This window comes from Perca fluviatilis, chromosome 12 (assembly GCF_010015445.1).
Source record: "Perca fluviatilis chromosome 12, GENO_Pfluv_1.0, whole genome shotgun sequence".
NCBI classification, from domain to species: domain Eukaryota; kingdom Metazoa; phylum Chordata; class Actinopteri; order Perciformes; family Percidae; genus Perca; species Perca fluviatilis.
The window spans coordinates 38742252-38754751 of record NC_053123.1 but is presented as its reverse complement, the minus strand read 5'-3'; the positions used below and the strand labels follow the sequence as shown (position 1 = coordinate 38754751).

The following is a 12500-nucleotide window of genomic DNA, read 5'->3' as shown; positions in this document are numbered from 1 at the left end:
CCTGCAGACGTGATTTTGTTACTGCATGTCACTTCTCTTTAACATTTTGGAAGCTTTTTTCCTCATTTTTGTTGCTTTTGTTCAGACTTTTTTGTGGCTTTCTCAGACATTTGTAAATGTAAATGGACTGTTTTTATATAGCGTTTTTCTAGTCTTAACGACTACTCAAAGCGCTTTAACGTAGTACAGGAACCATTCACCATTCACACACATTCATACACTGTGGCCGAGGCTGCCGTACAAGGAGCCACCTGCTCATCATGTAAACCTTCACACACATTTACACTCCGATGGCGCAGCATCGGGGGCAACTCGGGGTTCAGTGTCTTGCCCAAGGACACTTCGGCATGGAACTGCAGGGCCAGGGATCGAACCACCAACCTTCCGATTGGCACCACTTAGCCACAGCCGCCCCATTTTGTAAATTTGTTGACATTTTTGTTGACATGAAGCCCTACAAAAGTCCTCAAAAGAGTTACTTAGCCATCGCAGAATTTAGCAAATCAAGCAAAACAATTATACTTTTTTATTTTTTTTTTTTAACAACAACCTGTATCTCAGCCTGAATATGAAAACTCTCTGAGTCTCAGAGTCGGCAAATCTGCCATATTCAGCTTTGAATTGCAGTTTAAAAAACACTTTCCTGTGTTTTCGGTGTGTCGCACAACTAGGAGGGCCCAAATCTATTATGAACCCAAATTGATATACGGGCCGGTTCTAAATCTGCAAGGGGCCAGATTTGGCCCGCGGGCCTCGAGTTTGACACGTGTGCTTTAGACTGTTTCCTCGGTCCCTCAGTCTCTTTACTTCCTCTCTTTCTCCGGGAAATGAAGCTGCCTTCAAGTGCGGTCGGAAACATTGAGATCTAGTGCAAATGTTCGACCAGAACAAGTTCCTTCCTGAGACTATTTAGCAGAGCCAGCGTTGCTGAGTCCGGAGCTTAGCGCCGCCTGAGACCGTTGTGATTGGTTTAACCCTCATGCCCTCTTCGGTCATTTTTGTACATTTTTCTCAAGTTTTTTTTTTTCATTTTGTGATCATTTTTGCTGTGTTACTTCTTATGGCATGAAATTTTGTAGGAATCCTTCTTTTCAGTCAAATTTTTTAAATCCAGTGTTTTTTAGTCTTACATGTCTTTTATACTTAAATGATTCATATTGTACCCTCTGGACACCGTCGGCCAAAATGTCCACGCACAAAAAACTGTTATTAAATCATCATATATCAATATTTTTTTCTTTTTCTGCTTTTCATAAATCCTTAACTTAAACAACTTCTTACCTAATCAAAACCACCAAACATTCAATCATTTTCAGGATTTTAACCCTTTAAATGCCAGTTTATGTATTTGAAGTATGTCATTATTTATAAAAAAAACAAAAATGTTTTTTTCCCATATAATGAATAATATGTAGATGGGGCTTTGGTGGTGATTAGAGGCTTGGATATGTCAAAGATAAGCAACAAAACTGATTTGATTGCATTAGTATTTTTTATGTAATTCCAGATACTCCCTTTGGACACTTGCGGAGGCAAAAATGGCCCCATTGACTTCCATTATAACCACATGTTTTGATCTCACTGCCTTTACAGTATAAAACCATGCATTCTGTAATGTCAGCATTTCATTTGGAAGAAAACTAGTCATATTTGACATTTTACAGTATTTCACCAGATTCAACCATTTTGCCCCTGTGAGGCCGATGCATGAAATTATAGTTATATTATGGAGCTCTGTGTGTGTGTGTGTGTGTGTGTGTGTGTGTGTTTGTGTGTGTGTGTGTGTGTACTTCGCGTGGCTGTCTCTTGGTGTTGGTGTGTGTGTGTGTTTGTGTTTTGTGTGTGTGTGTGTTGTGTGTGTGTGTGTGTGTGTATTTGTGTGTGTGTGTGTGTGTGTGTGGTATATATGTATATTTGGTGTGTGTGTGTGGTGTGTGGGTGTGTGTGTGTGTGTGTTGTATGTGTGTGGGTGTGTGTGTGTATGTATCGCGTGTGTGTGTGTGTGTGTGTATTTTGTGTGGTGTGTGCATGCATGTATGCATGTCTGTGTGTGAGGAGAGAGTTTGTGTAAATCTGTAAACAAACAATGATAATTTTAGTGGTGAAAAAAGCGCACCTACTTTAGCCGTTATATTATGGAGCCCTTGTGTGTGTGTGTGTGTGTGTGTGTGTGTGTGTGTGTGTGTGGGTGTGTGGTTGTGTGTGTGTGTGTTTGTGTGTGTGTGTGTGTGTGTGTGTGCGGCATGCATTCTGTCTGTGTGTGAGAGAAAGTTTGTAAATCTGGGTGAAAAAAGGGGCTTCTTTTGAAGGATGCATTTCATGTCTTTGAAAGGCGTGCTTGAATAAAAACATTGTCTCCGCATTTGTTGTAAACAAAACCAACTATTAGTGTGTTTATGCACCTGGCTCTAGAGAAGGAGAAAGACCTGGAGCAAAGAGAAGGAGCTTTTATCTTCCAGCCAACTGCAGGACTCATCTGAAGATGACACAAGTTTCTGGAGTCTGACAAAATGGTCACTGGTGTCCTCCAACTCTGTGAGTGCCTCTAACCTTCCTCTGAAAGTGGGGAGAGGACACTGAAGATCCTGTCCATCTAACATTGAATGGACAGTGAAGAATTGGCAAGTCTGGTCTCCATCTAATACTGAGCAAGGCGCGCGGCACATTCAAGCCGCAGCCGGCATGATGTCAGAGCCCACGAGATATGCCATATCAAGAATCCATGATGTGGCATCCTCTTTCCACCTTTTCTTCACTCCTTGACATGATCAGCTGATTCAGGAAATGACAAACCTACACGGGGTGTGTTCAATCTCAGGATGGAGTGATGTGGATGCTCAAGAGAATTTGAACATGGGACTTCACACTTGGCTGGTGTGTACCCGGTCCAAAGGGGAATCCACCGGAGCCTGTGGGATGTCCATAGTGGGAGACCAGTCTTCAGGGCCACCATGTCCCACAAACCATTTGGAAATGATAAAACGCCAGTTTACAGCACATGCAGGAGACAATGTTTTTATTCAAGCACGTCTTCAAAGACACATGAAATGCATCCTTCCAAAGTACGCCTTTTTTCAGCCCTAAAGTGATCATTGCTTGCTTACAGGTTTACAGAAACACACAACACACACACACTCTCACACTCACACACACTCTCTCCACACACACACACACACACTCTCTCACACTCAAACACACACACACACACACACACACACACACACACACACACACACACACACAGCTCCATAATATAACTATAATTTCATGCATCGGCCTACAAAGGGCAAAATGGTTGAATCTGGTGAAATACTGTAAAAATGTCAAATATGACTAGTTTTCTTCCAAATGAAATGCTGACATTACAGAATGCATGGTTTTATACTGTAAAGGCAGTGGAGATCAAAACATGTGGTTATAATGGAAGTCAATGGGGCCCATTTTGCGCGCGAAGGTGTCCAAAGGGAGTATCTGGAACTACATAAAAATACTAATGCAATCAAATCAATCAGTTTTGTTTGCTTAATACCTTTGATATCAAGCCTCTAATCACCACCAAAGCCCCATTCCCCTATGATTTATTTTATGGAAAATAATTAATGTTTTGTTGGGTTTTCATAAATAATTGTTACTTCAAAGATTTAAAACTGGCATTTAAAGGGTTAAAATCCAGAAAATGATTAAATGTTTGGTAGTTTTGAGCAATTTAGAAGTTGTTTAAGTGATTTATGAAAAAAGCGAAAAAAATATTGGTATATGATGATTTAATTTTTTGGACATGTACATTTTGCCCCTCGAAGGGTGTCCAAGGAGGTATCTGGCACTATGTAAAAATACTAATGCAATCAAATTAATTTTGTTGCTTATCTTTGACATATCCAAGCCTCTAATCCCCACCAAACCCCATCATAGATATTATTCATTTGTATGGAAAAAAATAGTTTTTGTGTTTTTGTAAAAAAAATGAAATACTTCAAATACATAAACTGGCATTTAAAGGGTTAAAATCCTGAAAATGATTGAATGTTTGGTAGTTTTGATTAGGTTACAAGTTGTTTAAGTGATTTATGAAAAAAAAGCAGAAAAAAATATTGATATATGATGATTTAATAACAGTTTTTGTGTGCGTGGACATTTTTGCCTCGAAGGTGTCGAGAGTACGTTTTTTTAAGGAGGGCATGAGGGTTAAAGACAAACAAACAACCCAGACAGTTTACTCTCCTATCCCAGAATGCATCTGTGCTGTAGCCAGACCTTCCTCCGCAGCTCTGTGGAGATGGACATTATCTCTGAAGAAGTGTATGAATCTGCTCTGGGAGTTTCTAACAGCATGTACATCTCTCTTTAGTCTGCAGTGTGTTATACTGCTACCTGCTCTTCCTCCTCTTCCTCCTCCTCTTCCTCTGGCTGTGTGGGCAGAGGGGGGGGCAGGTCCGGGGGCAGCGGGGGGAGGGGGGGCGTGTCCACGGTGTGGTACAGGTGAGCTCTCTCTGTGGGCAGCTGCAGGTAAAACCTACACACACACAAACAGGAGCAGTTAAGAACTGGAGTTACTCTGCAGGTTCAGATGATTAACACAGAGTCTTAGATCACTGGTTCCCAACCTTTTTTCCTTGGCGCCCCCCCTACTTATGTCTAAGAAAAGCTGAGCCCCCCCCCCCCCCCACAAACCCAAAGTTGAGGTAACTCTCGAGATAGAGCCTTACTTTCCTTTTTGATACAGAGGAGTTATCAGCACTTTTACGTTTCTCCGCCATGTTTCATTCATAAAATAGTGATGCCGTGGCGGCAGGAAAGACAAGGATGTTAGCAGCTAATAGCTAACAGCTAGCAGCTAGCAGCTAACAGCTAGCAGCTAGCAGCTAACAGCTAGCAGCTAGCAGCTGACCTGATGACAGCAAGGGTCCCAGGTTAAGAGGTCCCGGAGGTTTGGCCTAGTAAGTAGCCTGCCTACAATTTTAAGCGAGAACAAAAATATAGAGTTTTTATACAGACTTTTGTACACATTATATATTCTAGTGTATTATCATAATTTGTAATAACGTTTTTTTTTTTTTACCTCAACCTTAAACCAGATAAAAACTTGCGCCCCCCCCCCCCGTGATCTTTGCCGCCCCCCTAAGGGGTGCTCCCACTGTCTTAGGCTATGTTCAGACAGGGGGGGACAAGCGGCCCCCTGGTGTGGCATCCCCCCCAACGCAGCACAAGTAGACTTTATATCTCACAGTTCCTCTCAGATCGTTTACACATCTGGACAAAAAGTGACAAAAACACCACAAATGTCAACGACATTTGTGTAACGTCTTGTTGTAAAAAGTCGACTTTTTCAGCGTTTTTGAAAGAGAGATATCGAAAACAGTGTCGATAAAATGTCAAAAACATCGGAAAAAAATGAAAAAATAACCTCGCCAAAAATATAGAATTTTTTTTGTTGAAAAAAGCATCAATAAAAATGTCAAAAGCACCAAAAACATCAGGAAAAATGGTGTGTGTGTGTCTGTCTGTGTGTGTGTGTGTGTGTAGCATGATGTGTGTGTGTGTGTGTGTGTGTGTGTGTGTGTGTGTGTGTGTGTGTGTGTGTGTGTGTGTGTGCACCTGAGGACTCCTCCTGTCTCCAGGTTCTGGTTCTGGGTCTTCAGACCCTGGAAGGATTTCTCCTGCTCCTGTCTCACCGTCTTCCTGTCGGCCGACGGCTCCACAGGAACTCTGAACTCTGGGAACTTACGCACCTTCTTAATGTAGATCCTGAGAGACAGACAGACAGAGACAGAGACAGACAGACAGACAGATCACAATATCATCAACAGATTCTCCCATGTCTCACAATAAATCAATGGTACTAGTAGAGGTAGAGTAGGTAGAGAGACAGACAGACAGACAGAGAGATAGAGAGAGAGAGAGACAGACAGACAGAGAGACAGACAGACAGACAGACAGAGAGTCAGACAGACTGACTGGCAGGCAGACAGAGAGAGAGAGAGAGACAGACACACAGATAGAGAGAGAGACAGACAGAGAGACAGACAGACAGAGAGAGAGACTGGTAGGTGGGTGTGTAGCGTACCTGGCGGGACAGGTGGCCCTGTAGGGTCCGTGTGCAGAGAGTTCAGAGCTGTGGGGGGGCTGCAGGCCTTTCCTCCGAGGTCCGAACTGACACTCCATCACGATGGCTCTGCTGCCTGAAACACAGTCGGCACACATCAGCACTCTCACCTTTATAGAGCTCTTTATACAGTTAGCTTCTCCTGCTAGCTCACAGTTAGCTTCTCCTGTTAGCTCACAGTTAGCTTCTCCTGTTAGATCACAGTTAGCTTCTCCTGTTAGCTCACAGTTAGCTTCTCCTGTTAGCTTCTCCTGTTAGCTCACAGTTAGCTTCTCCTGTTAGCTCACAGTTAGCTTCTCCTGTTAGATCACAGTTAGCTTCTCCTGTAGCTACAGTTAGCTTCTCCTGTTAGCTCACAGTTAGCTTCTCCTGTTAGCTCACAGTTAGCTTCTCCTGTTAGCTCACAGTTAGCTTCTCCTGTTAGCTTCTCCTGTTAGCTCACAGTTAGCTTCTCCTGTTAGCTTCTCCTGTTAGCTCACAGTTAGCTTCTCCTGTTAGCTCACAGTTAGCTTCTCCTGTTAGATCACAGTTAGCTTCTCCTGTTAGCTCACAGTTAGCTTCTCCTGTTAGATCACAGTTAGCTTATTTGTCTTTCTGCTGTTACAGTTTCTAGTTCTGGATTACAGATTAATAAATTAGTTTACTTCATCAACAGATTTCCGTTACATTTATCTTGTTAGTTCCTGAATCTTTAAAACACACACACACACACACACACACACACACACACACACACACACACACACACACACACACACACACACACACACACACACAAAACACACACAGGTTTGTGGCACTGTGTGGGGACCCATCGTGACATAATGCATTCCCCTACCCCTTCCAACCTTAACCATCACAACAAAAAATGCCTAACCTTAACCCTTACCCTAACCTTAACCATCACAACTAAATGCCTAACATTAACCCTTACCCTAACCTTAACCATCACAACTAAATGCCTAACCTTAACCCTTACCCTAACCTTAACCATCACAACTAAATGCCTAACCTTACACCCTTACCTAACCTTAACCATAACAACTAAATGCCCAACCTTAACCCTTACCCCAACCTTAACCATCACCACTAAATGCCTAACCTTAACCCTTACCCTAACCTTAACCATCACAACTAAATACCTAACCTTAACCCTTACCCTAACCTTAACCATCACAACTAAATGCCTAACCTTAACCCTAACCATAACCTAATTCTAACCCTAATCCTAAAACCAAGTCTTAACCCTCAAACAGCCCTTTAAACTTGTGGGGTCCAGCATTTTGGCCCCACAAAGCTGTTGGGACCCAACAAGTATACTGGACTCCCGGTTCTTGGACCCTACGAATATATTTAAACAAGAACACACACACACACACACACACACACACACACACACACACACACACATGGTCAGACCGGTAATAACACAGGTAATAACAGACCTGTGTTGATGAAGGGGATGCCATCGTAGGGGACATACTGAGACTTCCACATTAACCTGGTGGCTGGTTTGTCCACAGACGGAGACTGGCGCGTCCCGAAGACACAGCCGGTCTGCTGCTTATGGAGACACAAGATGGCCTCCAGCTCGGCCTCGGAGCTGCAGAAGCCCCGGAACGAATCGCCCAACTTCTACACACAGGGAGGAGGAGAAGAAGAAGAAGAAGACGGGTCAGGTCTCAGAGACAAGAGAAGAAGAAGATGGGTCAGGTTTATATAACAGATGTCTGAATGATCTGGGATGTGATGTAGTTTCACCGGAGAATGGTTAAACCAGACGGACAACTGAAAGGAAGGAAGGAAGGAAGGAATGAAGGGACAGAGGAAAAGGAAGGAAGGTGTTAAGATAGGAAGGAAGGGATTATTCTGGTTTTATTGCTGTTACAATAATTATTATTGATTTATTTATAGAACAGCTGATTGATAACGTTACAACAGTGTGTGTGCGTCTGTCTGTGTCTGTATGTGTGGGTGTCTGTCTGTCTGTGTTTTGGATATTGATCTTAATGCCTTAATTAAAACAATGAGGAAAAATCTGACCTTTGAAGGACACCAATTTTCTTTGTGAATAAATAATGTATCGTAAATAAATAAATGTTCCTCCTTAAAATACAGGGGGCATTTATGTCAGTTAGCCTAATAGCTGGTTTGATTTGCATTGAGAGATGATCTTACTGTACGTACACACCGCCGCCGACTTGAGCTGCAAAGAAGCTCTGGCCGCCCTGTCGAGGACGCGTGTCCAAAAGTATGGGGACGCTTTGGCCGCTCTGACGTAGCAGCGTTCTTCGATCATGTTCAACACACGATTGAAGAAAAAGCACAAGCAGCCACTGCACGGCCAACACACTGACACTAGAAACCTTTTATGAATTACATATATAATGACAGAATTTGTATTGTTTGTTAGCAGTTAGCGCTTGCTCGTTAGCAGCTGAACCGCAGCAGAATGCGCAGGCAAGCCGGCAAGCGCTGCCAGCTGTTGATCCGTGCAAGAACTTCCCGTGGCCGGACTGTTTAGAGACCATGTGACCGGCAGGTAACATTAACTGGATCCCTAGAGAACAAACCATATCATCAATGATAGGGGAACCGAACAAAGCGGCGATTATGGAGATTTTCCTTCATTTTCATGGAACTAATGTCTTGGTAGGAACACAGGTTTACATCGTATGTTTCTCTCAGGATCCAGCCAGCGAAGGACGTCTATATTCCGATTGGTTGCTGCCGTTTGCCGCTGCTTGCCGCTGAACACGTCATAGCTCATTACCATAAAGTTGACCAAAGTTCAACTTTCTGATTGACGCTCTGGACGCTCAAAACGCTACGTCGACAGATTTGACGCTCCTTGCAGCTGAGAGAAGCTTCCATTGAAAATGAACGACTTCCGGTATCTTTAGAAGCTCAAGTCGGCGGCGGTGTGTACGTACAGTTATGGAAAGTACCCCATGGCAATCTGTAGGTATGGTGAAGGGTATGTGATGATGGGGGGGTATGGTGAAGGGTATGTGATGATGTGGGGGTATGGTGAAGGGTATGTGATGATGGGGGTATGGTGAAGGGTATGGTGATGATGGGGGTATGGTGAAGGGTATGTGATGATAGGGGGGTATGGTGGAGGGTATGTGTGATGTGGGGGGTATGGTGAAGGGTATGTGATGATGTGGGGGTATGGTGAAGGCTATGTGATGATGGGGGTGGTGGGTATGTGATGATGGGGTATGGTGAAGGGTATGTGATGATGTGGGGGTATGGTGAAGGGTATGTGTGATGATGGGGGTATGTTGAAGGGTATGTGATGATGTGGGGGTATGGTGAAGGGTATGTGATGATGGGGGTATGGTGAAGGGTATGTGAAGGGGTATGTGATGATGGGGGGTATGGTGAAGGGGTGTGATGTGATGATGGGGGAGTGTATGGTGAAGGGTATGTGATGAGTGTGTGGGGGTATGTTGAGGGGTATGTGATGATGTGGGGGTGGGTGAAGGGTATGTGATGTTGGGGGGTATGGTGGAAGGGTATGTGATGATGTGGGGGTATGGTGAAGGGTATGTGATGATGTGGGGGGTATGGTGAAGGGTATGTGATGATGTGGGGGGGGTATGGTGAAGGGTATGTGATGATGTGGGGGGGTATGGTGGAAGGGGTATGTGATGATGTGGGGGGGTATGGTAGAAGGGGTATGTGATGATGTGGGGGGTATGGTGAGGGGTATGTGATGATGGGGGGGTATAGGTGAAGGGTATGTGATGATGGGGGGTATGGGTGAAGGGTATGTGTGATGATGTGGGAGATTTATAGTGATGATGTGGGGTATGGTGGAGGGTATTGATGATGTGGGGGGTATGGTGAAGGGTGTATGTGATGATGGGGGGGTATGGTGGAAGGGTATGTGATGATGGGGGTATGGTGAAGGGTATGGATGATGGGGGTAGGTGAAGGGTATGTGATGATGTAGGGGGTATGGTGAAGGGTATGTGATGATGGGGTATGGTGAAGGGTATGTGATGATGGGGGGTATGGTGAAGGGGTATGTGATGATGGGGGGTATAGGTGAAGGGTATGTGATGTGGGGGGGTATGGTGAAGGGTATGTGATGATGTGGGGGTAAGTGGAAGGGGTATGTGATGATGTGGGAGGGGTATGGTGAAGGGTATGTGATGATGTGGGGGGTATAGTTGAAGGGTATGTGATGATGTGGGGGGGGTATGGTGAAGGGTATGTGATGATGTGGGGGGTATGGTGGAGGGTGTTGATGATGTAAGGGGGGTGGTATGGTGAAGAAGGTATGTGAGGATGATGGGGGGGTATGGTGGGGGGTATGTGATGATGGGGGGGGTATGGTGGAAAATGGGTATGTGATGATGTGGGGGTATAGTAGTAAGAGGGGGTGTGAGAGAGGGGTGATGTAAGAAGGGGGTATGTGATGATGGGGGGGTATAGGAGGGGTATGTGATGATTTGGGGGTAATAAAGAAGGGTATGGATGATGGGGGGGTATGGTGAAGGGGGTATGTGATGTGATGGGGGTAAGGTGGAGGGGTATGTGGGTGGGGGGGTATGGTGGAAGGGGTATGTATGATGTGGGGGGATAATGAGAGGGTACGTGTGTGATGAGGGGGGAATCTAAATTAAAAGAGTATAAATAATAAAGGTATAAAATTAAAAAGTCTCTGAAATAATAAATCCTAAATAAAAATAAAATAAAATTAAAAATTATGTCTGAAATACCTAAATTAAAATATATAAAAGAAATACAAGTAAAAATGCCTGTGTCAAAATAAAATTAAAGTATAATGTCGAGAAATATAAATGCAAAAGAAATATAAAAAGGAAATATAAAGAAGTATATAAAGGAAATATATAATACACCTCATTAAAAATTATAATATTATAAGTAAAAAAATTATAATGTGAAATTAAAAATATAAATGAATAAGAAATAAATGCATCTCTCTAAATTAATGCCTCTTAAATTAAAAATTATAAAGTAAAAAATGCTAATAATCTCCATTAAAATTAAAATAATCTAAAGTAAATGCAATGTCAAATACAAAAGTCTCTGTAATGTGAAATCTAAATTAAAATTATCTTAATGAAATAAAGGGAAATAAATTAAAAGTATAATGAAAGAAATTAGAATGCACAAAGTATAAATTAAAGTGAGTGCAAATAAAATATAAGACATAAATTAAAAAATTATAATGAAATATAAAGTAAAATTATAAATAGTCTTAGAGATAAATTAAAATTATAATGTCAAATTATAAATTAAAATTATAATGAAAGTAAAATTAATGTCAAAGTAAATTAATGAAATAGAAGTGCATTAAAATGAAGTCTCTTCCAGTAAAATTAAAGTAATGTCTTAGTAAATTAAGTATAAAGTATAAATTAAAATTATAATGAATCTAAAGTCATTAAAATTATAAGAATAAAGGCCTCATTAAAGTCTCTCAAAGGCCCTCATTAAAATTATGTCAAAGTATTAAGTATAAGAGTAAACTAAAATTATAAAGTACTAAAATTATAATGAAGAGTATAAAATTAGTATAATCTCAAAGTAAAATTATAAAGTACAAATTAAAAGTAAAAGTATAAATGGTAAATTAGAAAAATTAAAAGTGTCAATGTCTCAAGTAGGTAATGAAAGTATAAATTAATGTCAGGCCAAAATTAAAGGAAAGTATAAATTAAGAGTATAAAATAGTATAAAATTAAAATTATAATGTCAAAGTATAATTAAAGTATAATGAAGTAAAATTAAAATTAAAATTATATGTGTCCAGTGCAAATTAAAGTATAATGTTAAAGTAAAATTATAATGCAAAATTAAAAATTATAAAGTACAAATTAGTATAAGTGCATTAGTGCAAAGTATAATTAAAATAAAGTATAAAATTAAAATTAGAATGTCTTAGAAGTGCAAATTAGAATTAGAATTAAAATTATAATTAGAATTGTAAGTCTCAGGGAAATTAGAAAAATTGTAATGTCAGTATAAAATTAGAAGTATATGTAAGAGAATGAAGGGAAGTATAAATTAAATATTAAAGAATTAAGGAGAATTAGGAGTATAATGTGCAAATTAAAATTATAATGTCAAAGTAAAATTAAAATGTCAAATTAAAGTAAATTAGAATTAAAATTGCTTAATGGTAAATTAAGTATAAAATTAAAATTATGTATAATTAAGAAATTATAATGTGAGGTAATTAGAATTATAAGAAGTAAATTAAAGTGGGAATTAAGAATTAGAATTGTAAGAATTAGAAGGTATGAGAGATAGAATTAGAAGTGTGAGGTATAAAATTAGAATTATGTTAGAATTAGGAGTATGTAATTAATTAAGAATGAATCTCAAATTAGAATGGTAAATTAAAGTATGGTGGGCA

The 12500-nt window shown here is 40.8% G+C and overlaps 1 protein-coding gene across 3 annotated transcripts in view; it reads right to left on the bottom strand.

The window, feature by feature from the left end:
- Window positions 1-12500, bottom strand: part of carf (calcium responsive transcription factor) — a 34350-nt gene that overhangs the window by 4887 nt on the left and 16963 nt on the right. For all 3 annotated transcript variants that reach the window (XM_039818696.1, XM_039818698.1, XM_039818697.1), the window contains exons 6-9: window positions 7549-7738; window positions 6065-6179; window positions 5596-5745; window positions 4372-4513 (exon numbers count right to left, since the gene is read on the bottom strand). In XM_039818696.1, coding sequence (XP_039674630.1) covers window positions 4372-4513; window positions 5596-5745; window positions 6065-6179; window positions 7549-7738 — 597 coding nt within the window. The remainder of the gene's footprint in view (window positions 1-4371; window positions 4514-5595; window positions 5746-6064; window positions 6180-7548; window positions 7739-12500) is intronic.